This window comes from Bicyclus anynana, chromosome Z, assembly GCF_947172395.1.
Source record: "Bicyclus anynana chromosome Z, ilBicAnyn1.1, whole genome shotgun sequence".
NCBI classification, from domain to species: Eukaryota; Metazoa; Arthropoda; class Insecta; order Lepidoptera; family Nymphalidae; genus Bicyclus; species Bicyclus anynana.
In genome coordinates, this window is record NC_069110.1 from 17,214,061 (window position 1) to 17,239,348 (window position 25,288).

General features: G+C 35.2%; 2 protein-coding genes across 2 annotated transcripts in view; both read left to right on the top strand.

The window, feature by feature from the left end:
- LOC112053528 (probable citrate synthase 2, mitochondrial) overlaps window positions 1–24,328 on the top strand; it is a 47,181-nt gene extending 22,853 nt beyond the window's left edge. The window contains exons 5-9 of the mRNA XM_024092972.2: window positions 1,379–1,578; window positions 9,709–9,841; window positions 11,872–12,017; window positions 13,625–13,787; window positions 20,647–24,328. Of these exons, the coding sequence (XP_023948740.1) occupies window positions 1,379–1,578; window positions 9,709–9,841; window positions 11,872–12,017; window positions 13,625–13,787; window positions 20,647–20,808 (804 nt within the window). The 3' untranslated portion in view covers window positions 20,809–24,328. The remainder of the gene's footprint in view (window positions 1–1,378; window positions 1,579–9,708; window positions 9,842–11,871; window positions 12,018–13,624; window positions 13,788–20,646) is intronic.
- Window positions 13,815–15,752, top strand: LOC112044065 (uncharacterized). Its single transcript, XM_024079791.2, has one exon. The coding sequence runs from the start codon at window positions 14,316–14,318 to the stop codon at window positions 15,729–15,731; it is 1,416 nt and encodes a 471-aa protein (XP_023935559.2). The 5' UTR covers window positions 13,815–14,315; the 3' UTR covers window positions 15,732–15,752.
- Window positions 24,329–25,288: the final 960 nt, after the last annotated feature.

Genomic DNA, 25,288 nt, shown 5'->3' on the forward strand with positions numbered 1-25,288 from the left:
GCGCTATTTTCTTTCCACCATATTCACATACAGTAGAACCCGTTTAATACGTTTTCGTTGGGACCCAACTAAAAACGCGTCTTAGACGGGAAAGCGTATTATACGGGATATGGGTGCGGGATAGTGAAAAATATAACTACATAGTTTGTATTAGCCCACTGTTGTGCAGTGGGGATGATGACTAGGTTTCAATATATTGATTTTTATGATACATTTGGACAAATAAGGTCAGCGTTAACTAATTTATCCATTAAAAGCGAAGATTGTCTGGATATTTGCAATATAAATAAGATTATAAAATTTTAAAATCTATTAAAAATCTTTTATCGTTACTAGATGAAAATTTTGGCTTCCTTACATGAAATGTGACATTTTTCAATAAATGAACTATAAACTAAAGCGCGCAAATAACAAAGATATTAGTAATTTGTTTGACCGCCCATACAAATCTGACGATCATTATGCACATACGACGTCATTAATTCGTGCCATTTTGTAGCAGCATGCCATTTCGGCAGCATTGCCGCAAATACCCTGTTACTTTTACAAAATTGCTGTACTATTAACATACTCCTAATTTATATACAATTTAAAAAAATGTCATTACCCCTGTTCTCTCTGTTATAAATGTGTGGTATTTAGAGCTTAGATGCTGCTCTAACTAATATGTTGAGCAATATATTCGTAGTTTCATTATGTTAATCTTATACGAAACGCGAGATTTTTCTTACTTTCTTTGTTGGCCTGACCCAGTATTTGGACCCGACCTCATTATCCGTAGCTGAACCAGCTATCCAGATCCAATCAAGCAGACATAGTCTAACAACCATACAAAAAAAGTATTTCCCTGTATACAGGCCCCGACATCGAACTGAGGTGAATTCAAAACTCCGACGCCGTGGTGCACGTGTTAAGACCTTGTCCAGAAGGGGCGAATTCGTCGCGAATCATATCGCGCGTTGTCAAATCACTAGACATCAATACATCGCGTTCACAAGCATCGCGCGAATTCGAAATACGCCCGTAAATCGCGTGAACTACGCCAGATTCTCGACTCGCGCGTCATTTGCGCGTATTGCGCGCGAGTCGCGATACTAGGGACGCCTTGTTGCGTCCAGTTAACGCGCGATCTCTAGAGCGAGTGCACGTTCAACTCAATGTTTCGTACTAAATTCTTCCCCAAATGCTTGCACGTTAGTACGCGCCTTGTGGACGCAACGGACGCGCGTAATACGCGCGAGAGAATCGCGGCGAATTCGCCCTTTCTGGACTGAGCGTAAGACCGCTCGCACCGATCGTCGCGTTCCAAATGAGCTTCGACGTCGCACCTTACGAATAAATTAAAAAAAATGTCAAATACCCAATTGTCTGGCTACAGTACGTTTACGAGGACACCATGAACCTGATCGCCAAGCTGCCGGTGGTCGCCGCCACCATCTACCGCAACACGTACCGCGACGGCAAGGGCATCGGCGCCATCGACGACAGCAAGGACTGGTCCGCCAACTACTGCAACATGCTCGGCTTCGACGACCCGCAGTTCACGGAACTCATGAGGCTGTACCTCACCATTCACAGGTAAGATCATCATTAACAACCCATATTCGGGTCACTGTTGAGCATGAGTCTCCTCTCACAATGGGAGCGGTTTTGTTTTTATTTTTATTTTATGGGAGGGGTTCATCATCATCATTATCAACCCATATTCGGCTCACTGCTGAGCTCGAGTCTCTCAGAATGAGGGGAGTTAGGCCAACAGTCCACCAAGTTGGCCCAATGCGGATTGGCAGACTTCACACACGCAGAGAATTAAGAAAATTCTCTGGTATGTAGGTTTGTCGAAATTGGTCGGCTATATATGTCGACATTGCTGACATTTCTTCAGGTTACACACGAACGCGCCTCTATGTACACCTTAAAGTAAAACCCTCACTAAGTTAGAAAATCTATAAATAATATTAATATTCTAGATCGTGGCATGGGTCTAGTAAGGGTTTTTTAAAAATCGAGTGTATTTTATAAACCGAAGTGAGATTTAAACTTTACAAATGCTTAAATATCTTTACTTTAAAATTTACTTTTTACTTTAGTAACGATGAAACTTTTGAGCAAAGAAAAACATCACCATTGCACATCGTCGTACTTCTCCCATTACGCAACAGTTTCCAAAGACATAGTTACTTTACACATCTCATAAAACAAATACTATAGCAGCTACAAAATCATTTAGAGATAGAAATGGGGATTTTAATGACATTTATAACTCGATATGACAATTTTAGGACTTAGTAACTTTTCGCTCTACGTGGACGAATTACAAGTAAAAAGTTCTTTATATTCGTTACATGTAATAGAATATCAAAATCCTCCTCTTTAGTTAATTTATTCACTTAAAATAGGTAATTTGTAAGGCTTACCTTGCCATGTTTTAATCGTTGTTAATAATTTAACACATAATATAGCGGCTCTATAAATCGTCTCTATTACCACAGTATTGCAATTCATAATACTGTAGTATATATTTTCGTATTTTCCCACTCGTCGGTAATTCTAATAATTCCCCTGTTCCAATTCTTCAATGTCAAATAATCTTAACTGAACTTATAAAAAGTCGTATTTTGTAGAAATCTATGAGGAAACTAAAGACCTCTTAATGATGCTTGATTATATCTTTTTATGTGTATAAGTGTTAATAGAAAATCTAACGGACTTCAATTATAATAATACAGTAATAAATAATTTATAAACGGTAGGTATTTATGTAGATGAGCGGTTTAAATTGTTAGCTTGAATAATAAAAATATTATTGAACGACTCATTGTATACCAGATAAGTTTTCGACAAATTGTTATTACCATTATCTTATAATATTATTACCTAATTACCTAACGATTCGAAAGTGCTTGTAAACTAAGCCTAATTGAATTAAATGAATATTGACTATTATTGACTATATACTGGATAAGAAGTGCGTAAAGCTTTAATTTTTATGTAAAATGTTGTTAAAAAAATAAAATAAACACTACACATTAGTGCTTAAATGACATACAAAAAACACACACACATACGATTTATAAATGAATACCTACATGTACATAAAGTGTATTCATTTATACATATTCTCTTCGGCCTTATTGAATGTCAAAAAAAACATATCAATTGAGAACCTCGTCCTCTTTGAAGTCGGTAAAAAAAATTTTTTGGTCAAATTTCGAACACCTTTATCTCAAAATAATACATTCTCTCAAAATATTTTGTCTGTGGTATTGGTCGTATTCGTGAAGCAAACGAATGCAGTGTGAAGATAAATATCAGCCAACAAAAGAGCGAGTTAATAAGTATCTACCTGCCAGTTATATAATAAGTTAACGTTGAAACGTGACAATCGTGACCGGCGTATTTATTGTCTTTTGCAGTTTCATACACTTGCCACCTAAATTAGCTAGTCTATAGGTATCATACAATATAATACGCCATTGTATTCACTATATTTGTCACCTACTCGTATTACGGCTATATCATATTAGCGGACGCCCGCGACTTCGTCCGCCTTTAGACCTCTTTAATTTGAGTCTCTCGCAAAGTCCGTTTTTAGCGGACTTCTACTAACTCTACACTACCTCCCTGCCAAATATCATCTTTGCACGTCAAGTGGTTTTTGAGATTTCGTGATGAATGACCTTTCGCATTTATATCTCTACTTCTATATCTATACTAATATATAAAGCTGAAGAGTTTGTTTGATTGAACGCGCTAATATCAGGAACTACTGGTCCGTTTTCAAAAATTCTTTCAGTGTTAGATAGCCCATTTATCGAGGAAGGCTATAGGCTATATATTATCTCCGTATTCCTACGGAAACGGGAACCACGCGGGTAAAACCGCGCGGCGTCAGCTAGTATTAAGATGTGTCTCTTTTATTCTCTCATTTATTTATTTGTTTTTTTTTTTTTAGCAATTTTATAATAAAATATATATATGTAATACAAAACACTATTAAACATTTATAAAATTGAAATTGATAGTGCCCAAGCAACCGGTGATCAGGGCTCCAGATTGAGGAACCTCGTCAAAATTCTACCTTCTGTATTTGACCCTTGGTGTGTTTTTCGAAGCTGTTTGCGCTATATATAGTCTTTTCAGTCATTGAAACGACTATCGGAACAATAATAGTGGTTTCAACATGGCGGCAATCTCGTGAGCAAGGTTTTGATGCTTTTTTTATTTTCAGCTTTAACAATATTATTTTTATGTGGAACAGTAATATCGACAATTATTGCACGGCGCACTGACCGACCGAACGACTAGCATTATGATATTTGTCTTATTGTTAAGCTATGCGAAATGTTTTTGTTTGTAACCCATCCATTCATTTGTCCTTTCCTGTCTGATGTTGCTAACCTTAGTCTACAAGTTTTCCCCAAGTGTACGCAATTGCATGTTTTTTGCCTGCGAATGTGCTGCGCTCACCTTTAAACTGTGTATGCAATGAAAAACAGTACCTTAACAGTAATAGTCGGTTGGGCATCTATCGTAATAACAAATCGCGTTAGATATAGCTAAGTGACGTCATAACGGCTTCCTTTTCTCAGCGCATGGCCGAGTAATGTGCCATTATAACTTTACACGTGTAAGAATTTACCGCCTTACTAACAGCAAACCAGTTTCCTAATATGGAAGCTCGGAGTTCAATTTGGCAGAAGAAACAGGACACATTAAAAGATTTTTGAAACCAATGTTACGATTGCATGAGATTTTACTTTGTGTACCAGTATTTTTCATTAAGTGTTCATTTTTATACTAGCTGTGCCTCGCGGTGTTACACGCGAAAAATAAGTATGTACCTGCACGTAATTTAATTTTTCCGCGATAGAAAGTAGCCTATGTTTTAATCCAGGTTATAATCTATCTCCGTTCCAAATTTCAGTGTGTGAAAGAGCAACAAACATTCATACCATCATAACTATCAGTTTTTCATAAATCTCGGGAAACCATAGATTTTTCGGGACTAAGAGTAGCCTCTGCGTTCTCGGGTATTATCTGTTTTCATTTTAACTTTCATCAAAATCGGTTTAGTAGGCGTTCCAGAGTAACAAACATCCTTACAAACTATCCTGTTTATATTATTAGTAACATAAAACTCTACTAACTGAACACTTAATAGTTTTTGTCTGAATATCTACTTGCTCTTTAAAAAGACCACAGAAACCTTGTCGCAGAGTTGGGATGAACGCAGAAGTTCTACTGGAATTGAGCCCAAGGCCTGCAAGAGTGTAGAGGGACTTTTTCCTGTAGGCTTAACATGCGGCTCATGACGTCTCGTGCCGTATACAAAATGACCAATGTGCTGCCGAAAATATCGCTATTGGTTGACATAAGTCATTTTATCTTCATGGGACATGTCGTGGGTCGCATTTAGGCCTACTGAGTGATTTAGACTTAGTGCCGATAGAGATACACCGTTGAGAGAGTCCATCAGTCCTCATCTATAGTGACCGAGGTACCACGAGAAGTGGAACTACGTCCGGACTTATATTGAAAACCAGGCCTCTTCTATACTGACATTATAGAAACGTAATGTTTGTGAGGTTTTAGGGGATAATCTCTAGATCTACAGAACCGATTTTGAAATTTCTTCTATCAATAGAAAGCCTGATTCTTTGTGAGTGTCATAGACTATATTTTATACAATATTCTCACGGGAACGGGAATTACGCGGATGAAATCGCGAGGCGTCAGATAGGTCGTTTCTATCCGTATAGAGTACAGACGGTCAAAATGTTCAAATAGGTATTTATGTATTATGTATTTATTTTTATCGTTGCTGTGTATACACAAAGTTATCTCTGACAACCGGATGGGATTAGGTTACGCTGAGTTAACATTTGCTAGCGAAATCATTTCAATTGCTTTAATAAAAATTTCCGACATCATCAGCACATTTTGAATGGTCCACTCTAATGCCATTATTTCTAGAAAACAGTATTTGAATATTATACCCACTGTTACTTAAATACATGTTAATGATAATTACTGGACGGTTTAACGTGCTCTTCGAGGCACTGGCATAGTGACCACCAAATTCTTTACCCCTGGGCTTCTATTTTTTTTTTGGAAGAAAGAATCCTCATAGGACACCTATAGCTCGCCCCAGGAAATCGAACCCAAGAGTCGAACCAATGACCCACCCCCAAGATCTTAGGGCCTATGCACACCACGACGACGACCGTGTGTATTACATACAAACGACAACAAACTGCTCTGTATAGGATAAAAGCCTTTTAGATACGTGCGTCGACGGCGCGTTTAAAAAACGTCGTGTGCATAGGCCCTTATGATCCGAAGTAAACTAACATAGACAACAGGGCAGTTAAATTTTAAATGATTTTCATTGCGAGGAAAAAGGTCGCTTCGATTGACAAGTATAATATAGCTTGTTTGTAGGCAAATATCGTGTTTGTACATTATCCATAATTTAGCGACAAAATGCAGCAAAGGAAGTACGTACTGGTAGCTCTTGCGTGTCAAGGCCTCGCATGTTAAAATCATTTGAAAAACTAGTTAATGTTCGTTTAAGTTACCGCTATTTGTAACCGACTTCTAAAAAAAGGTAGTAGGTGTTTTTAGTACTATATTGTATTTTTGAATAATATTCAAAATTATTAGTATAAGTATTTTTGAATAATATTTAAAAATAGCGTCTAAACTAATATTTGTGCGAAAGTCCGTCTGTCTGCTACCATATCACATTAAAACGCTGCAAAACCGTTAGTTTGATTTAAATGAATTTTACTTTAGAGATGAATTTAATTTAGTGACGCTGAAGTAATATGACAATTGATGTAGGTTACTGTTTGCCACATAAAAAATAAAAAAGTACACTGTGCGATCAGGGAAAATTCGCCAGAAAAGAAATTCTTTACATTATTTTTCAACTTTATTATTTAGATGTACAATTCATATTTTAGGAAACTAATCATTTATTAAAGATTAAATATAAAATATCAATATTCACACGAACAGACACACACACAATAATAAAAAGAGGTAGAGGAAAGCCTGCCTAGACGTTACGCGTGATCCAAAGTATCCTTATGTAACACTTTCTGTCAGTTCGCTTTAACTCTTTAACATCATTAATCCATGACTTCGTTCTTCATACTTTGTTCCAAAATCGTTCCAAATGACTTTGCATATTCACAGTTTAATTGGACAATTCGTAAGTCAATTGCGTGCCTGATCAGTATGTGTGTAATTGCATCAATTGTTGACAGTAATAAAATGATCACGCTATTACCCATTCAGACGACTGTGCTTAGTATTCTATCCTATCCTACAAATATTATAAACGCGGTAGTTTGTACGAATGAATGGATGTATGTTTTATTACTGATAGGAATCTCCATACATGCGAGGCGTCCGTCCGGAAGTTTACGATGGATAAAATCCGTTCGATGCGATCCGTATGATGGTGACCCGTGGACGCATTTGTATGATTTTTATACTAAAATGCGTTTGATGCGATGCGTCCGATACGTACAATGCGGACCTGTGGACGCTAAAAGACGTTCGGACCTGTGGAAAATTACACTAACTTCAACTCCGGGCTAAGAGTTGACTGAGAAAGCTAACTTGTTATTCAATAAAGCCAAAACGCGTTGCGAATTCGATGTAAATGATTTTATATTGTTGAAATTAGGGCCTTATCAGAGGCAAGTGTTATTCTGCACAGTATTCGCGCTGTTTTGTGTTATCTGATATTATTTGTTATCATGTAAAACCAACTAACAGTAAACCTGCTTATCGGTAGCATTGAATTGTATGAGATACTAGCTACCCGGCGTACTACTAGCGTATATGGCGTAACAATTTTTCGAAAAATTACGTTATATTTACTATTCCCTCTTATCATCCTTATCCCCCTCTTAAGGTGGGAGGCCTGGCCCTAATAATGATGATGATCATTTACTAGCCTTAGCAGTACATATTGGGGAGGTAGGGTTGCGTAGGGGTAGGGTAGGTTATGTGAAGTAGGTTATGATTAAAGCATTTGGCAAAGTAACTCCAACGTTTCGCCTTGAAGATAAAAAGTGATGGCAAAGATATTGCAATAAATCAGAAATATGTAAATGAATTTGATATTATTAGAAATTCAATACAAGTTTCATCGTTTGTCAATATTAGAATAGGTTAATGGCCTATTGATCATTATTCTATACTAATATTATATACAGGTAAACTAAAAACATACTGAACATATTTTTACAATTCTTTTACATTATAGAAAGTCACGTTATTTTTGACTTTCATTAGCTATAAAAAAATAAACCCTGGTTGAGTTTGTGGTGAGCTCTTCTTGGACCAAGGCGCGCTTGGAACCCTTGTAACTTTAATTTTAAGTTTTCAAGCAATTATTATCACTATTATCTAATAATATTATTACCTGACGTTTCGAAAGTGCTTGTAAAGTACTTTGATTGAACTTTGACTTTATATTTTATCCATGTATTTCCAGAACTGTGCGGATGAAGCCTTTATATGTGAAATATACATTTCTGTAGTACTTATACACACAAACAGAATCCTAGTAATTAAATAATTTTGCTCAAAAGTTTCATTGTTACCTATTGCGTAATATAAGATAAAGTAAAGTGTGAAACGGTGCATAACGTGGTAACAAAACTCTCGTGTCTCCATTATAAAACTCACTTCCTTCGTTTTATGAAATGTACTCGAATGTTTATAACTCTAGTATGCAATCGTTTATTAATCTACTATTTGTGGTAGGTAAGAACGATTTTATAGTGACCGTGGCAAACATGATATAATACGTAATCTTCAGTTACACGCTGCTTATCAAATGCAGTAAAGCACGCTCATTTCCGTCATAATTCCTTGTGGCCAATGACCTCAGACCAATTATTGTATAGGACCTGCCTCGCTAGACGTTACTTTTCTGTCAAAGTATCTGATCAACGATCTAATGCGATTATAAAAGCTGTCTCTATAGAATCGATGTTAAATAGTTGTAATCATGTTCGTTGGTTAAAGAGCTCCGTAAAAGTACCTTTTTGTGTAATTCGAATTATGTAAAAAACGGGCAAAAACTCCTAGTATAATACAAGACAATTTTGTTCGTGACTGAGTGCGATACAGGTCCTTCTATAATTGGTCTGAGCCAATGACACATTTCACGGATTATCACCAACTTGTGTTCATTTGTCGCATGTCACTCAACACTTTATCAGTATTTACTTGACCTTCGGTATTCACGATATTCAATCGATGGGCATACTATGTATATGTATTCCGGTTACATAATGTGTGTTACTTATTCAATAACAAATTAATTCGATTTTTAACAGACGTCTAAAAGGAGGGTGTACGACTTTATGTATGTTTTTAAGCTATGCTGTTGATGTCTTACTTTTGGTGATATTGATTATCGAATGGTATTTAACTAAAACACTTTACATATGTGCTTGTGTAGTGACTGTAAAGTTGGAGATGTGACGTCGTACTGAAAACTTGACTGATAAATGATATATTGCTTTCAGTCACATACGAAAGACAGACAAAATTGGTGTATAAAGATTTTGTATAAATTGATTGAAATATGACTATAACTGTGTCCTTTTGAATGAATACATCTGCCATGGATTTACTACCTTTACCTTTGTATTAAATATGCTGTTATTATCTTTCCAGCGACCACGAAGGTGGCAATGTATCAGCGCATACAACACACTTGGTCGGGTCAGCATTGAGTGATCCCTACTTGTCCTTCGCAGCGGGACTGAACGGCTTAGCTGGACCCCTGCACGGACTGGCAAACCAGGAGGTGAGCTATACGTCTTATGACCATCTTGAGTGTCCATAAAAACAACCTTTTTTATTTCCCATACAAACGTTTAAGAGTCAATTATAGATCTTAAGGGTAGGGGTAAGATAGGGGTAGGGTAGGGGTCAAGTAGGGGTAGGGTAAGGGATATAGTAGCAATAGTGTAGGGGTAGGGTATAGGGGTAGGGATAGGAAAGAATTGCACATAAATCAAAGCGAAGCTTGACCGGGTCCGCTAGTTTAATTATAAAAGTAATATATAGTAAATTCATAAAAGACATCAAAATTCAAATAATACAATTCAATTATTATTGAAATGTCTTTATTAAATATATTAATCCTTTTTTATCGAGTCACACTGCATAAACTCTAGTTCTTATTCTTATGGGATTTAAATTAATCAGAACAATGTTAGAATAACTTACTGTACCTTTGGGAATAAAGGCCATGAAACAATCAAAGCCCTTTAAGTGTTTCGATAGTGTATAGTAGATAATCGGTTAAAAATACAATTGTTTTTTTTATTATTGTTTGTTTATTTGTCAGTAAAAGCTATAAAATACTGTTGAAGTTTTAGCTAACATTTTCTATGGGATTAAAATATAATTAGTTGGTTGTAGTAACACGTTCAGACGCTCCGTGAAGTTCACAATCCCGTGGGATTACAGAGATTAAGTATGTCACTCACAAATTGTTAAAAGCATTTTCAAAACCGGTTTAGTTTCAGGTTACCCCCTACAACCTCACAAAATTTTACCCATTTACAATATTAGCATGCAGCGGTGCATAGTTAATTGTTAATATGTTATTTGTGGTTTGGAAAGCCACGTGTACAAAGCCACAAGACGTTATATATACGTTAACAGTTAACCATGCGTATTCACATATTACATTATCAACACCTCGTCGATGTAGGAGTTAAAGTTTCGACTATGCTTCTTTAGGTCTTGGATTCGTGTACTATATTTTCCATGAAAAGTTTTTTGGTTTTATTATATCATTAATCTTTCTTATATCATCATCATAAACATCACCATTATCAGCCAATAGACGTCCACTGCTGGACATAGGCCTTGTATAGACTTCCAAGCACAACGGTCTCGAGTCGCCAGCATCCCGCTTGATGTCCTCGGTCCATCTAGTGGGGGGTCGAGCAACACTGCAATTTTAGGTGCGGAGTCGCAATTCCAGCACCTTGGGACCCCAACGTCCATCAGCTCTTCGAACTATGTGCCCTGCCCATTGCAACTTCAACTTTTTTTTTTTATCACCATCACCCAACCTTAGACGTCTAGGCATCTCTCCGTATAGAAACCCAGGTGTTAATATAATGACCAAGGCCGAGGACTTAACATGCTCTCTGAGGAATCTAACTTCACTGACTTCCAGCATAATGTATTGAATCCATACTAATATTATAAATGCAAAAGTAAGTAAGTCTTATGTCTGTCTGTCTGTCTGTACATCTGAACTTTTCATGGCTAAATAGCTGAACCGATCAAAATGAATTTTGGTATTAAGATAAATGGGACCTTGGAGCAGAAAATAGGCTACTTGTTATCCCTAAAATAAAAAGAGAAGGGGTGAAATAGGGGTTGAAAGTTTGTATGGAAAGTCAAATGGAATGGAATAGAATGCACAGCTTGATGTATAATCAAGCGGTTTTTAAAGCTGAAATTTCGCAGGGAGATAGTTTATAGTTAGTAGGTATCCACCAAGAACGGATTTTGCAAGAGGGCCGAATTAAAGACGTCTAAGGGATCGCGAAGTCGCGGGTGTCCGCTAGTTAATAATATAAAACTAAAACAATAACTAATGTATCATGAAAATCATTCAAAAAGAACAATCAATTTCACTTTCCCATCTCTGAGTTATTGCATTACAAGTAATACAACCAAATACTTATACATTTCAGAGGCCATAACTGAATTTCCCGACGTCACAGATTAACCACTAGATTGGTGTAGGCAGTTCTACTAATTTTCGTGTTTTATTATGAAAAATTAATAATAATTTTCTTATGAAATCAGGTGCTGATCTGGTTGGAAAAGCTTCGCAAACAAGTAGGCGACAACTTCACAGAGGAAGGCCTCAAGGAGTTCATCTGGAAGACACTCAAGTCGGGACAGGTCGTGCCTGGATATGGCCACGCTGTTCTCAGGAAGACTGACCCTAGGTAAGTTTGTGACGGCTTCCGTGCCACAGTGGTATGCGCGGTGGATTTACTAAACGAAGGTAATGGGTTCTGTAGTGTTCGTGTATATATACACCGGTAGTGGGGTAGTGTTCGTGTATATATACACCGGTAGTGGGCGAGAGCGGCCAGTCTATGGCTGGCATCGAGAGGAGGCGGACGTGTGCAGCTGGCCACTATAGTGTAGTAGTGAGACGGTGACTTACTGCTATTACGGTAAGGACAAGGGACTTTACAGGTTCGATCCCCGGCTGGGCCGATTGAGGTTTTTTTAATTGGTCCAGGTCTGGCTGGTGGGAGGCTTCGATTGTGGCTAGTTACCACCCTACCGGCAGACGTACCGCCAAGCGATTTAGCGTTCCGGTGCGATGTCGTGTTGAAACCGAAAAGGGGTGTGGATTTTCATCCTCCTCCTAACAAGTTAGCTCGCTTCCATCTTAGATTTCATCATCACTTACCATCAGGTGAGATTGTAGTTGGGGGCTAACAAGCACATCTCGTCATCTTTTGGTTGTTTCCTGTTCAGTAGACCTGAGAACAAATCTTTTTAGGGTTCTGTACCTTGAAAGGAAAGAAACGGAACCCTTATATTTTGTTGTCCATGTGTCTGTATATCCATCAGCATTGCCTTTATCTCGGGCAACGCGTGGAGGTATCCAACAGAAATTAAAAAGCAGTATATGTTCCGCTCAAATATCCAGTATTTCTTCGTCAACCAAAAAAACAATATACTATTAGCAAAAATGGATTTCTTCATCTTGGTCACAGCATCACTTCAGGTCAAAAAATTCAATACAACTTTTAGGGTGTCAATATAAAAATATTTACAGACACAGCTGGGTATCTCGAATTCCGAAATGAACTTACTATAATGACTGGACTATTAAAATCTAATAAATGTAAATCATATAATCAGCTCTTTTAGTACCCATAACATGATGCTCGGGGCTAGATAGTGATGGTATTTTTCAATATATAAATATCAATTTATTTATATTATATAGTAATATTATTTTCAATAGCTCATCCTATTTAAAATAATACACAATAAGACCATATAGAAAAAGATATCAATTAATATCAAGAATCAAGGTTGTTACAGTCCCAACTGGATAATAGAATATTATAATAAGTGATTACAACGCCCTCATTTATTTTCTACTCTTTTGTGTTGCAATCAAAGAGTAAAGACGATACAGTGTGAGTCTTTATTCTGTGTGTGTGTAAGCAGCGTGGTGGAGCCGGTGAAATGCATTAAAACACAAACGTCACGCATCTCCTTGGCATCCGCATAAACAAACTTTTTTCATAATTTGTATTTCAAAAACACTAACAACAATTATGTAAATTAATAATAATAATCAATAATTACCAATAAAAAATACACCATCTTATTTATTTAGTTTTTGTGAACAAAGACGTAAGACGCTATTTTTCTTGAATAATATTGAAAATTACTGATGCGACGACGATTTTGAATTTTCTATCTGTGACGGGTACGACACCGTCATTTTCCGTGCGCTCCATCTGCTTATTATTGATTAATCTGTGTTCGCACTGTATTTATTTATTTATTTATTCGTTTTCAGGTACACCTGTCAACGCGAGTTCGCACTGAAGCACTTGCCCAACGACCCGATGTTCAAGCTGGTTGCTGCAGTGTACAAAGTGGTGCCACCGATCCTCACTGAGCTCGGCAAGGTCAAGAACCCATGGCCCAACGTGGACTCCCACTCCGGAGTCCTTCTACAGGTGATCATCATCATCATTACACATTCTCTTGAGTAAAAAAAAACAGAGTAACAAAAAAATCCTCATCACGAGCAACTTTTTTTTATTTGTGGAGTTTACTCCTTAAGAATCGATTTTTCATATATAGTACCCGGTATAAAAAAAATTTGGGCAGTAAAATTCGATGAACGATTGACAGCGTTACGTTTTTGTGCGCATCCTATTCTGCGCGCCTTTCACCTTTTACTTTAAAACCAATGACGAAGTTGACGAACAACTAATAAAAAACAATATTTAAGTATTTTTTTTTTCACTAAACAGCTTTCTATTTGCAAGCCAGTTTCGAAAATTAAATTAAACCTTTGACAAGTTACCTCTTTGGTCGCCATGTTGCGGAGTACAAGATCGTTCAATTTTAAATTACACGACAAATATGATTTAACTCTAGTTGCGCGCGAACCGCGCTAGCGAACGCAAGTTGCCAAGTCAAGTATTGCGCCAACGTGTAATTTTTTATAAATCTACCCGCTATTTATTTTTTTTTTTACAATGGAGGAAGATGGTTTGAGTGACTCAGAATCGACGGAAAAAATAGGGTGTAAGAGGCCGAGGGAGTCAGATGGTAGTGATGACGGATTCACAACGGTGACAAGACGAAAGTCGAAGAGAGGCGAGCGAGAAAATCACGGGCGAGATAATGTATGCGAGGAGGGAAGGAGTGCTGAGGAAATATATACTGAAGTTAGTTTGTTTGGAACACATACACTCCCGAAACAGATGGCCTTTGCAAGATTTTTGAGAGACGAAAATATTGGAAATGTCATGAAAATTAAATATAAAAGCCCATACAAATTAATAATACGATTTAGCGAAAAACATAATGCCCAAAAATTGGTTAATTTGAAAAAATTAGAAGAATTGAACATAAGGGCTCAATTCACAACTGACAGCCTATTATCCTACGGCATTATCAAAGGTGTTGATCTGGATACTAGCGAAAAAGAGCTATTGGAGAGTCTAAGTTGTGATTACGACATAATTTCTGCTAAAAGGTTGCGACGTGTGAATAATGAGGGTAAGTGGGTTGAAAGCGAATCGGTGAGACTATGTTTTAATAACCCTACTGCGCCTTTATACATAAACGCGTATGGATGTAGATTCGATGTTGAACGATACGAGTTTCCTGTGACACAATGTTCTGGGTGCTGGAAATTTAATCACGTTAGGAAATTTTGTAATTTAAATAAAAGCATATGTCCAAAATGTACTGAATATCATGATAACTGTGAAATAAAGGAATTCAAATGTGTAAATTGCAAAGGTCCCCATATGGCTCTTGATAAGAGCTGTCCTTTTTTTATTAAAGAAAAAGAAATTAGACAAATAATGAGTCAAAGAAATGTTACATATAAGGTGGGTCTTGAGTTATTTCTTAAAAATAAAAAAGAAGATGAAAAATATCACGACATAAATGACGCAATAAACATAGAAATAGATAGAGATTTTATAAAGGAAGTTCCAACGAATGTGAATAGAAGTTACAGCAGTGTACTCAAAACCAAGGCGGAAATACATAAAAATGAAAAAAGGCCTTTAGTTGAGAATAAAGTTAATAAGAGTAAAAATAAGGACAAAACAGAAAATAAGTATAAAAAAACTAAGGTTAATTCAAATAATTATAATAGTGAAAACCAGAATTTCGAAATGGATTGCGACCGAAGCGAAGACAGCGATCAGGATACGACAGATCCTACAGAAAAAGCAGAAAAAAGAAGAAAAAGAAATTTTGACGTGTGGAAACTACTTCAACGAATTAAGGAAATTATTGTCTGTGAAGAAAACGTTGGTGACAAAGTTTTGTTAGTGGTAAAAGCTGTTTTTGAAGAATGTAAGTTGTTTTTAGTTGATTTTTTGAAAGAAGGAAAGTTATATGACATTCTTACAAATATAATATTTAATGGATAAAGCATTCAATTTAAACATAATTCAATGGAACGCACAAAGTTTGAAACCTAAGTTGTTAATGTTGGATAACTTGTTACATCAAGAAAAAGTTCATTTAGCCGTTATCTCTGAAACATGGTTGGATGCAGATTATGATCTGCGTATTAGTGGTTATGATATATATCGAAAAGATCGTCACGACTCGTTTGGAGGAGTTGCCATAATTGTGCATAAATCTATTAGATCTCATATTTGTCTAATGAATAGTAGCAATCAGGGTATAGAAATTATTAGTATTAAAATATTAAATTGTAAAATTTTAGAACGTATTGTATCTATATATTGCCCTTCTTCAGTTCATACACGTATAACTGATTGGGATACTATATTTTCATCGACAAAAAAAACTCTTGTGTTGGGGGATTTTAATGGACATCATACTAACTGGTCATACAAAATAGATCAGAGAGGGCAACAATTGTTTGACACAGCGTTAGATAATGGATTTATGTCGCTTAATAATGGCGATCCTACAAGGGTGAAATTAGTAAACGGTGTGTTACAAAAATCAGCTCCCGACATTAGCTTTTCTTCTTTAGATATAGCAGTTAACTTTAAATGGTGTGTTTTTAATGAAAATTTAGGAAGTGACCATTTTGTAATAAAATTGTCCACTAGTTATGAAGACATTGATAATTACAATAAAAAATTAAATTTTAAAAAAGCTGATTGGAATTCCTACAGAAATGATTTAAATGATGTATTTACACAGCTTAGTATTTGTACACCTAGCAACATACAATTATGTTATGATGATTTTATAAACACAATTAATATTTCGGCTAACAAAAATATTCCAAGCATTAAGTTTTGTACAAAACCAACTAGTAATTTTAAACCTAAAGGTTATTGGAACCCTACTTTAGCTAAAGCAGTTGCAGAACGTAGATTAGCACTAAAAACTTTTAGAAAAAATCCTACTCCAGATAATTTAAAAAAATTGGAAGAGAAAACTAAAGAATCGAATGTTGTTTTGCAGCAAGCCCGATCAAAAAATTGGAACAAATTTTGTACAGATATTAACGAATCCATTTCTACATCAGATATGTGGGACAGGATGCGGTGGTTTAAAGGCTACCGAAAATCGAAGTTTTGTACATCTTTTGACAAAGAAAAAGAGTTGCTATATTCTTTAACTCCAGATTCAGTTATTAATTGTACGCCCACTTTTCAATCAGATAATAATTTATTGCAAAGATCATTTACAATACAAGAAATGGAATGTTGTTTAAAGAAAAAGGATACTGCTCCTGGTAGTGATGGGATAACATATTCCATGATTTTTAATTTACCCAGGGATGGAAAAGAATATCTTTTAAAAATGTACAATGTTATATTTAGCACAAGCGTCTTACCGGCTCAATGGAGGAAAATTTTAATTGTACCAATCCCCAAAGCAATTAATAGTATGACTATGAGTAGAGATCCCAAACTTAGGCCAATATCTCTCATTTCATGTCTTTGTAAGATATTTCACAATATGCTGGTTAAAAGAATTGAATGGTTTGTTGAAAGCCAAAATATATTATCATCACACACAATAGGTTTTAGAAGAGCACAATCCAGTTTAGACTGTCTCTCAAGACTGGTGAGTTATATACAGTTAGGATTTTCAAAGAAAATATCAACAGCGGCTTGTTTTTTAGACATCGAAAATGCTTATAACAATATTTTAACAGAAAAAGTAGTAAAAGTCTTAGATGAATTAGGAGTAGGTAAACTTATTTGTAAATATTTGTGGTCATTCTTAAGTGATAGACAATTGATGATTAAACATGAAAATGATAGTCAGTTTTCCGAGGTCAGGCATACAAATAGAGGACTCGCTCAAGGAGACCCCATATCGCCCTTACTTTTTAATATAACCACCTATATAATCTGTCAACAAATTAAAAATGTATTTATTTTGCAATATGCCGATGACTTTGTAATTTATCTCAGTAATAAAAAAATAAATTTATGCGAATCAAAATTACAAGTAGCTCTAAATTATATGGTTAGAAAATTGGATGAGATAGGACTTCAACTTTCATCAAACAAAACAAAAGTATGTATTTTCAACAGAGGAAATAGACTAACCTCGAACCAGATTAACCTTATTATTGACAACAAAAATATAAGTATTGATGAAAATGTAAAATATTTAGGGTTTGATAGATCGCTGAGATGGACAAGACATATAAATGAGTCAGTTATGAAAATATCAAAGTTTTTAAATTTGTTTAAAGTATTAGCTGGCCCTGGATGGGGCATTGCACCTAAGCATTTACGTAATTTGTATATATCACTTATAAGAAGTAGATTAGATTATGGTTGTTTTTTATATGATTTTAGTGCTAAGACACACTTGTGTAAACTTGACAGGGTTCAGAATCAGGCACTTCGAATCGTTGGCGGTTTCATTAAAAGCACACCTATACACGTAATGGAGAGTGAATTGTGCATCCAACCACTGTTTTTAAGACGTTTATATCTAGGTTATAAGTATATTGTGAAAAGTATGAGTTGGTCTAATAATGTGATTGTAAATATATTAAATGATATGGGCTCTCCTTCTTATGACAAATATTGGAAATCAAAAAAAAAGCCTTTGTTGTTAACCTTATATGATCAATGTAAACAACTTGATATACGAGTACATGCCACAAGTCCACTAGAAATGTACAAAGTAGATATTTGGACATCCTATATTGATATAAATAACGTTGTAAGGGCCAATTTAGAATGTTTAACTGATGCTAAAAGAAAACATCAACCGGAATACTTAAAATATTTGGTAATAAAAGAACTTTTGGGAAAATATAAGGGATTTTCACATATATATACTGATGCATCTAAAGATGGAAAAGGATTAGGCGCAGCCTTTATTCATTTAGAGCAAAGTAACTCGGCTATGTTCAAAACTGACCGCCAAGTTTCTATTATGACCATGGAACTCGTTGCAATTTTAGAAGCTCTTGAATATATTAGGAATTTAAATAAGCAAAATGTTGTTATTATTACAGACAGCAAAAGCGCCTTGCAGCATTTAGCTCTGTGCGCCTCTGGTTATAGCAGAGGTATGCCAGTAGCTTACAAAATTCTAAAATATATATATGACTCACGTCATATTAGTCTGAAGTTGCAATGGGTTCCATCTCATATAGGTATAAGAGGAAACGAGGAGGCTGACAGACTCGCAAAATCAGCAATAATGGAAGGCACAGAGTCATGTATATTACCGTTCTATACAGAAATATTGAATAAATTCAAAATTATATGTTATAATAAATTTAGAGAATATTTTGATTTAAGAAGTAAAGAAAAAGGAATTTGGTATAGAACTATACAATATCAGCCTCCTCGGTTCCCCTGGTTTGGCGGTATTAAATTAAGCAGAAAATACATAGTGTTAGCTCATAGGCTGCGTTCTGGACATTATCCGTCTAAGAAGTTCGCATTTTTAATGAAAAAGGTTCCTTCCGCCATATGTGAAGTTTGTGATACGATAGATGATGTCCATCACATAATAATGGAATGTGGCAAGTATAACGCAGAAAGAGAAGAATTTATTCAGAAATATCGAGTTAGTAAGTTCGATGTTGGAGCCCTGGTGAGCTTTCTTTGTCAACCAACATCAGAAAGTTTCAAATCTTTTATTGAGATATTTCTGAATAAATAATCTTTTGAATACTCCAACTCATGGTTATAATTAAGATAAATTTTCATTTTAATTAAGATTAGAAAAATTAGTTTGTTTTTTTTTATATAATATGTAATATCAACGGAAGATTCTTGTAATTAATTTAAGTAGCTTTGTTTTTATCATTGTTATTGTCATTGTTAATTAGGGTACGATGGGACTGACATGTTATTTATAATAAAAGTCCCTTAAAACTTATAGATTAAAAAAAAAAAAAAAATGATTTAACTATTGCCGGCCGCTGCTCGAACAGTACAGCAAGTTCGATTTATCTCGAAGTTTGTTTGTTTCTTTGATTGAACGCGCTAATCTTAGGAACTACTGGTCCGATTTAAATAATTCTTTCAGTGTTAGATAGCCTATTTATCGAGGAAGGCTATAGGCTATATATTATCTCCGTATTCCTACGGAACGGAAACCATACGGGTGAAACTGCGAGGCGTCAGCTAGTAATGCATAAATTTCCATGCATGTTTGAGTAAATGATATTTACCTAATCTATGCTCGTTTTCCTTTAGGGTACTTACATGTAAAGTAGGGTTATTTTTTTATTCGTTTATTTAATAGTTAATTCACTGTTTATCAATGTAGACATACTGTAGAACCCGCTTAAGACTATCACGCTTAAGACGATCACGCTTAAGACGATTTCCTGCATAATACGTCATTTTACGCCAGTCCCTACGACATGTTTTCATACATTTCCTGACGCTTAATACGATTCGTTATCCCGTTTAATACATTTCACATACCAAATTTGACAAATAAATTACAACAGACAGATCAGCTCATCATAAAGGTCATTAAACAAGGTTGCAGGACAAGACTAATACATGATAAAAGAACTGAACGACACTTGACATTACGCAATTCTAAGCTGAAAATTTTGAAGACGCACTGCAAATGTAAAATTTAATTGGAAATTTCGTAATTGCTAATGCATCAAAATCTTTTTGTCATACCAAAAAAGTGATTACTTTAAATAGCACAATTAGGTAATCTTTACACGAAATACACAAATTTTTATTATAACTATTTATGTGTACATTAGTCGTTATATATTTCACCCATATCCCGCGAGGTCCCTGCAGTTAGGTCCCTGCGAAATAGTATTAAACGGATTCTACTGTATTTACGGTAAAATTTTTCACTTCTTAATTTTTGTTTTAATAATAATTGTTTGTTTGTTGACAGTATTACGGTCTGAAGGAGATGAACTACTACACCGTGATGTTCGGCGTGTCGCGCGCGCTCGGCGTGCTCGCGCAGCTGATCTGGTCGCGCGCGCTCGGCCTGCCCATCGAGCGGCCCAAGTCGCTCAGCACCGAACTGCTGATCAAGCAACTCGGCAAGTAAACGAACACCGCACACTCAGTAGGCGATCACCACCACTGCCATGCGTTTACTACAGTGGAAATACGATCATGGAAAATCAAAATTCATTTTACCTATAACTTTAGGTGAAATCCATTTTCATTCACAGCTAAAAATTCCCCCCCCTCCCCCCACCTGTCCGTACCTCGCTACGCCCAAGCCAAAATATAATATTGGTATTGGTCATCAAATCACAGATCATCTGTTTACAATACTTGCGCTAAATAGTTTATTGTTATCTGGATTACTCCAGCTGATCGTATTTCCACTGTATTAATAAAAATTCAAAGCTGATTACATATAGCATAAGACAAAAGCGAACCAACGTAATATAAATTGTGAATCTGCAGCGATATATAATCCACACGGATATAATATGAGCTTTTTAAGCGGATAAACGAACCCCTTAACACATTCGCTCCGGTACGAGGTCAATTGACCTCGTTCGTCTAAAGTCTTCAAGAGTTAAGAGGTCGATGTACCGAACCACATAAAGTTCTAGTATGAGGTCAAAAAACCTCGTACCGCACCAGATGAAAGTACAGAAAAATCAGTGCCGCAGCGAACGTGTTAAAATTCCGACAACGCATAAAGTAAGCCTACATTGAATATATTTATTTACTTCGTCGAATGTTTGTAAGAGTGAAATTGAGTAAACATTATATTTATTTGTCGATATATATGTGCGTACTCTGTATGTCGTGATATTATTCTTAAAAAGATACAAAATGTCATTTTTTTAATACCGATCTAAGTCTCTGGGTTCGGATCTTTGTAAAAGGATCTAGTTAGTTATACTCATGGTACTTAATTAGGTACCGATGTTTCGGGATATATTTTGCCTATAATATTAAGTTTGTTTTCCTGTCTAACTAAAAATTCGTGAGTTTTAGTTGTGGATATACTAATGAGCTAGGTCACTCACTCGTTAATAATATAATTATGTACATACAATGTATGCATAAGAGGTCATATGTATTCAGCTTGTACCAACATCAAAAATCTGTCAGATCGCCTATGAGTTTTTTTTTTACAGTGTATCCAATAAAATGTTGACTGAAAGTTGAGCGAATAACGAAATAAATATGTCTGATCAGTCGTTTTAGGAAACACTCGTGTATGTACGTATGTACATATATGTACACCTATGTATGTAATAGATAAAATAAAAAAAAAATCCCAACTTGTAATCACATTAACACCAATAGTCAATTTACATTTTGAATGTACTTTACTTTTATGTAAAAATGAACCCTTTGTAAATTATTTATTGTTTAGCAAGCAAAGCTTCTTTTTTTTGTTCCAAGTAAATTCTTTTACATATTAAGCTTTGCTGTTGGGAAATTTTAAACGCCCCAACTTTTTCTTAATGTTAAGTATAAGTGAAGGATGGTTATGATTATTTATAAAGACGAATGTGTTTATGCAAAACAAAGCCAAACGAAATAGCTTATGGAATATAAATTATTTATTATATACAAGTAGAATATTTACTTTTTTAGTATTCTAAAAAAGAAATATGTTGCCGCCTTGTATTGAAATATTAATACATTTGTAAAAATTTTATAAAGGTTATCAATGTAATCTTAGTTCATAAGATGAAATTTGGGTGTGTTTTGCATAACCCCATTCAATTAAGCGTCGTTGGATGATTCAGCGATAACTCGGTGTACTTATATCTGTGATTACTTATTTACTTTTTTTTTTATTCATTTATAATATTTTATATGGATTACATTACATATTAGTCTGGTTTCCTTTACCATGCGATCGTGGATCGACCGACATTTAAATTGACTGTGGTGGTGTGATGCATACTCCCCCATAGCTAGTAGTACTGGAAAGCAATATTACGAATTGTTGAGTCATTTAGCGCATTATACACACTAATATAATTGTAGGATTTCATAGTAAAGGAGATGGGGTTAAATACTGTAGGAATACATGAGCGGAAAATATTAATTTATTTACCCATATAGAGATACCACCTGAAGGTTGAAATATTCGCCGCTCTGTTACTACAATAACTTTATTCTTTACAAACGGACGCCCGCGACTTCGTCCGCGTGAAATACGATGTAAACTTTCCCCTACCCTATTCTTACCCTACCCCTTCAATTTTTTAATTTTTTCTGTCATAAGAACTTTCTCCAGACAATAACGAACATTAAAAATAAAAATAGTGAAATCTGTCCAGCTGTTCACGCTTGATAGCGTGACCAAGGAATTTATAGATTCACTTTTATATTTATATAGATTTGGAAATAAATTAACACTCAATCAGTTGTCATCTAACAATACATTCCAAATTCTGCTAAAATAAAGTGCTATGAAGTAGGTTTGTTGTATATCATATTAAAACTTATACATCTAATTAGATCAACAGCAATAGTTGATTCATTTAAATTTGTTTTTTTTTTCTACAGTAAAAGATTCGTTCTAAAACCCCAACTCCTTTACGCCGGTGTGCCGTGCATGCCGTTATTTTTTTTTCTAGAATAAATACGACAATATGAACGATTATGTGCCTACAACATATAATGATGTTATGCTGCTCACTCAGTATTGTGTAGTTTTCATTGTACTTAGCTGCAATAGCCTTTGTAATTTGTGGTAAGAGGTTCACTAGGCGCTAAGGAAGATATTATATGATCTTGGTTACTCTAATTGTTTCTAGGTTATTAGGTTCCGGCTGTGGTTTTTTTTAATATTGCCATGCCGGCGAGCGACTTGCCGTTCAGATACATTTATGCAACCCGGAGATAAACACTCAGACCAATTATAGAAGGACCAGTACCGCACCTATGTTCACGAACAAAATTGTCTGTCATTTTCTGAGGAAAACGAGCTAAGTTTTGGTATATATCTTATATTAAACTGAAAGATTTTGCCCGTATTCAACTACACAAAAAGGTATTTTTACGGAGCTCTTTAATCGACGAATCACAAAAGTGAAACATCGACTCTTTAGAGACCGTTTTTTATGATCGCATTAGATCGTTGATCTTATACTTTGACAGAAAAGTAACGTCTAGCGAGGCAGGTCCTATACAATAATTGGTCTGAGGATAATTATTATCAAAAAGTGCCGCAATTAATGCTTCCATCGCCGTCTAGAACGTCTCTTACCGGATTTTTACATTTATTTATTTATTTTTCTTATTATCTATCTAAAACGTTTTGTAGTTTGTAACTGTAATTTAATTTCAAGTTACCAAAGTATTGATGTAATTTATGTAGATGGTCAAATGTATTTTGGCCAGTATTTCTTGTGTAAAGTAAATCTTGTTGTCATAAAAATTTCATTGCCTACTTTTGATGTAGTTCATTTTACTATATATACATAGATAATTATGTTGTAATGTCAACTAGTTTGATTGTTCACATGGGTTGATGCTTGATAATAAATCAACTAGAATGATGTTATATTGTCTATCAATGAATATAGTGGTGGCAAATAGTAAATTGACAATACTAAAATAAATCGGTATGGTGTAGTAAACGTTATTTTTATTTAAAACCGCATCTTGATTTAAATTCGCATCCAATTTCCTTTTTTTCCTATACCTACGAGTATACCAGTATATCACCAGTCTATTTTAAACAGATTTAAAAAAAGTAGATTATATGAGCTCGTATTATATGATACGATGAAGTGTCTTAAACATGTGAGCTAATATTCGAAAGTGTTGGTATATCTGAAACTGTTGGACTCGATAACTTCTAACTTAGGGAACCGTGTTAGCTTCATTAAAATCGGTTCATTAGTTTTTCAGATATGGAGAGAGTGCGTTACAGCATATATAAGTTTTAATACAAAAAATAGTTGGCATCTATATGACTAGCGGACGCCCGCAACTGTCTGCGTAGAATTTAGTTTTTCACATACCCTCGGGAACCATGGATTTTTTCGGAATGACACAGTAGTTTATGTGTTAATACAGAGTCAAATCCTATTTCCATTCCTTTCAGCCAAATCGATTCAGTAGGCGTTAATGAGTAACAAACATCCATAAAACTTTCGCGTTTATGATATTAGTAGGATTTAGATGTTAATTGCTCTTTTGAAGGTTTAATTTTTATTTCCGACCAGCAGACCCGGTCGAGCTTCGCTTTGATTTATGTGCACTTCTTCCCTACCTTTAGGCTACCTCTACGTTGTATAAGAAATAGAAAGGGGTTGTTTTTATGGTTTTTAATTTTTCTCTCTTATAAACCTTCCCTATACTTACCTCCACGAACATTTCAAGACCAAGATAAGATAAATCCGTTCAGCCGTTCTCGAGATTTTGCGAGACTAACGAACAGTAAATCATTTTTATATACATATATAGATTGTGTATTTGCTGTAAGAGGCTTAATCTCTGCACAGTATAGTAGAGAACATTTTTAAGGGTGCCTTCTGTGAGACTCAGTCCTCGGCTTTGAGATCCGAAATTGATTACATTAAGTCTAAAAAACC

Bases quoted from the DNA above. Each gene is read 5' to 3' on its own strand.
- LOC112044065 (XM_024079791.2), top strand. From the start codon at position 14,316: ATGGAGGAAGATGGTTTGAGTGACTCAGAATCGACGGAAAAAATAGGG.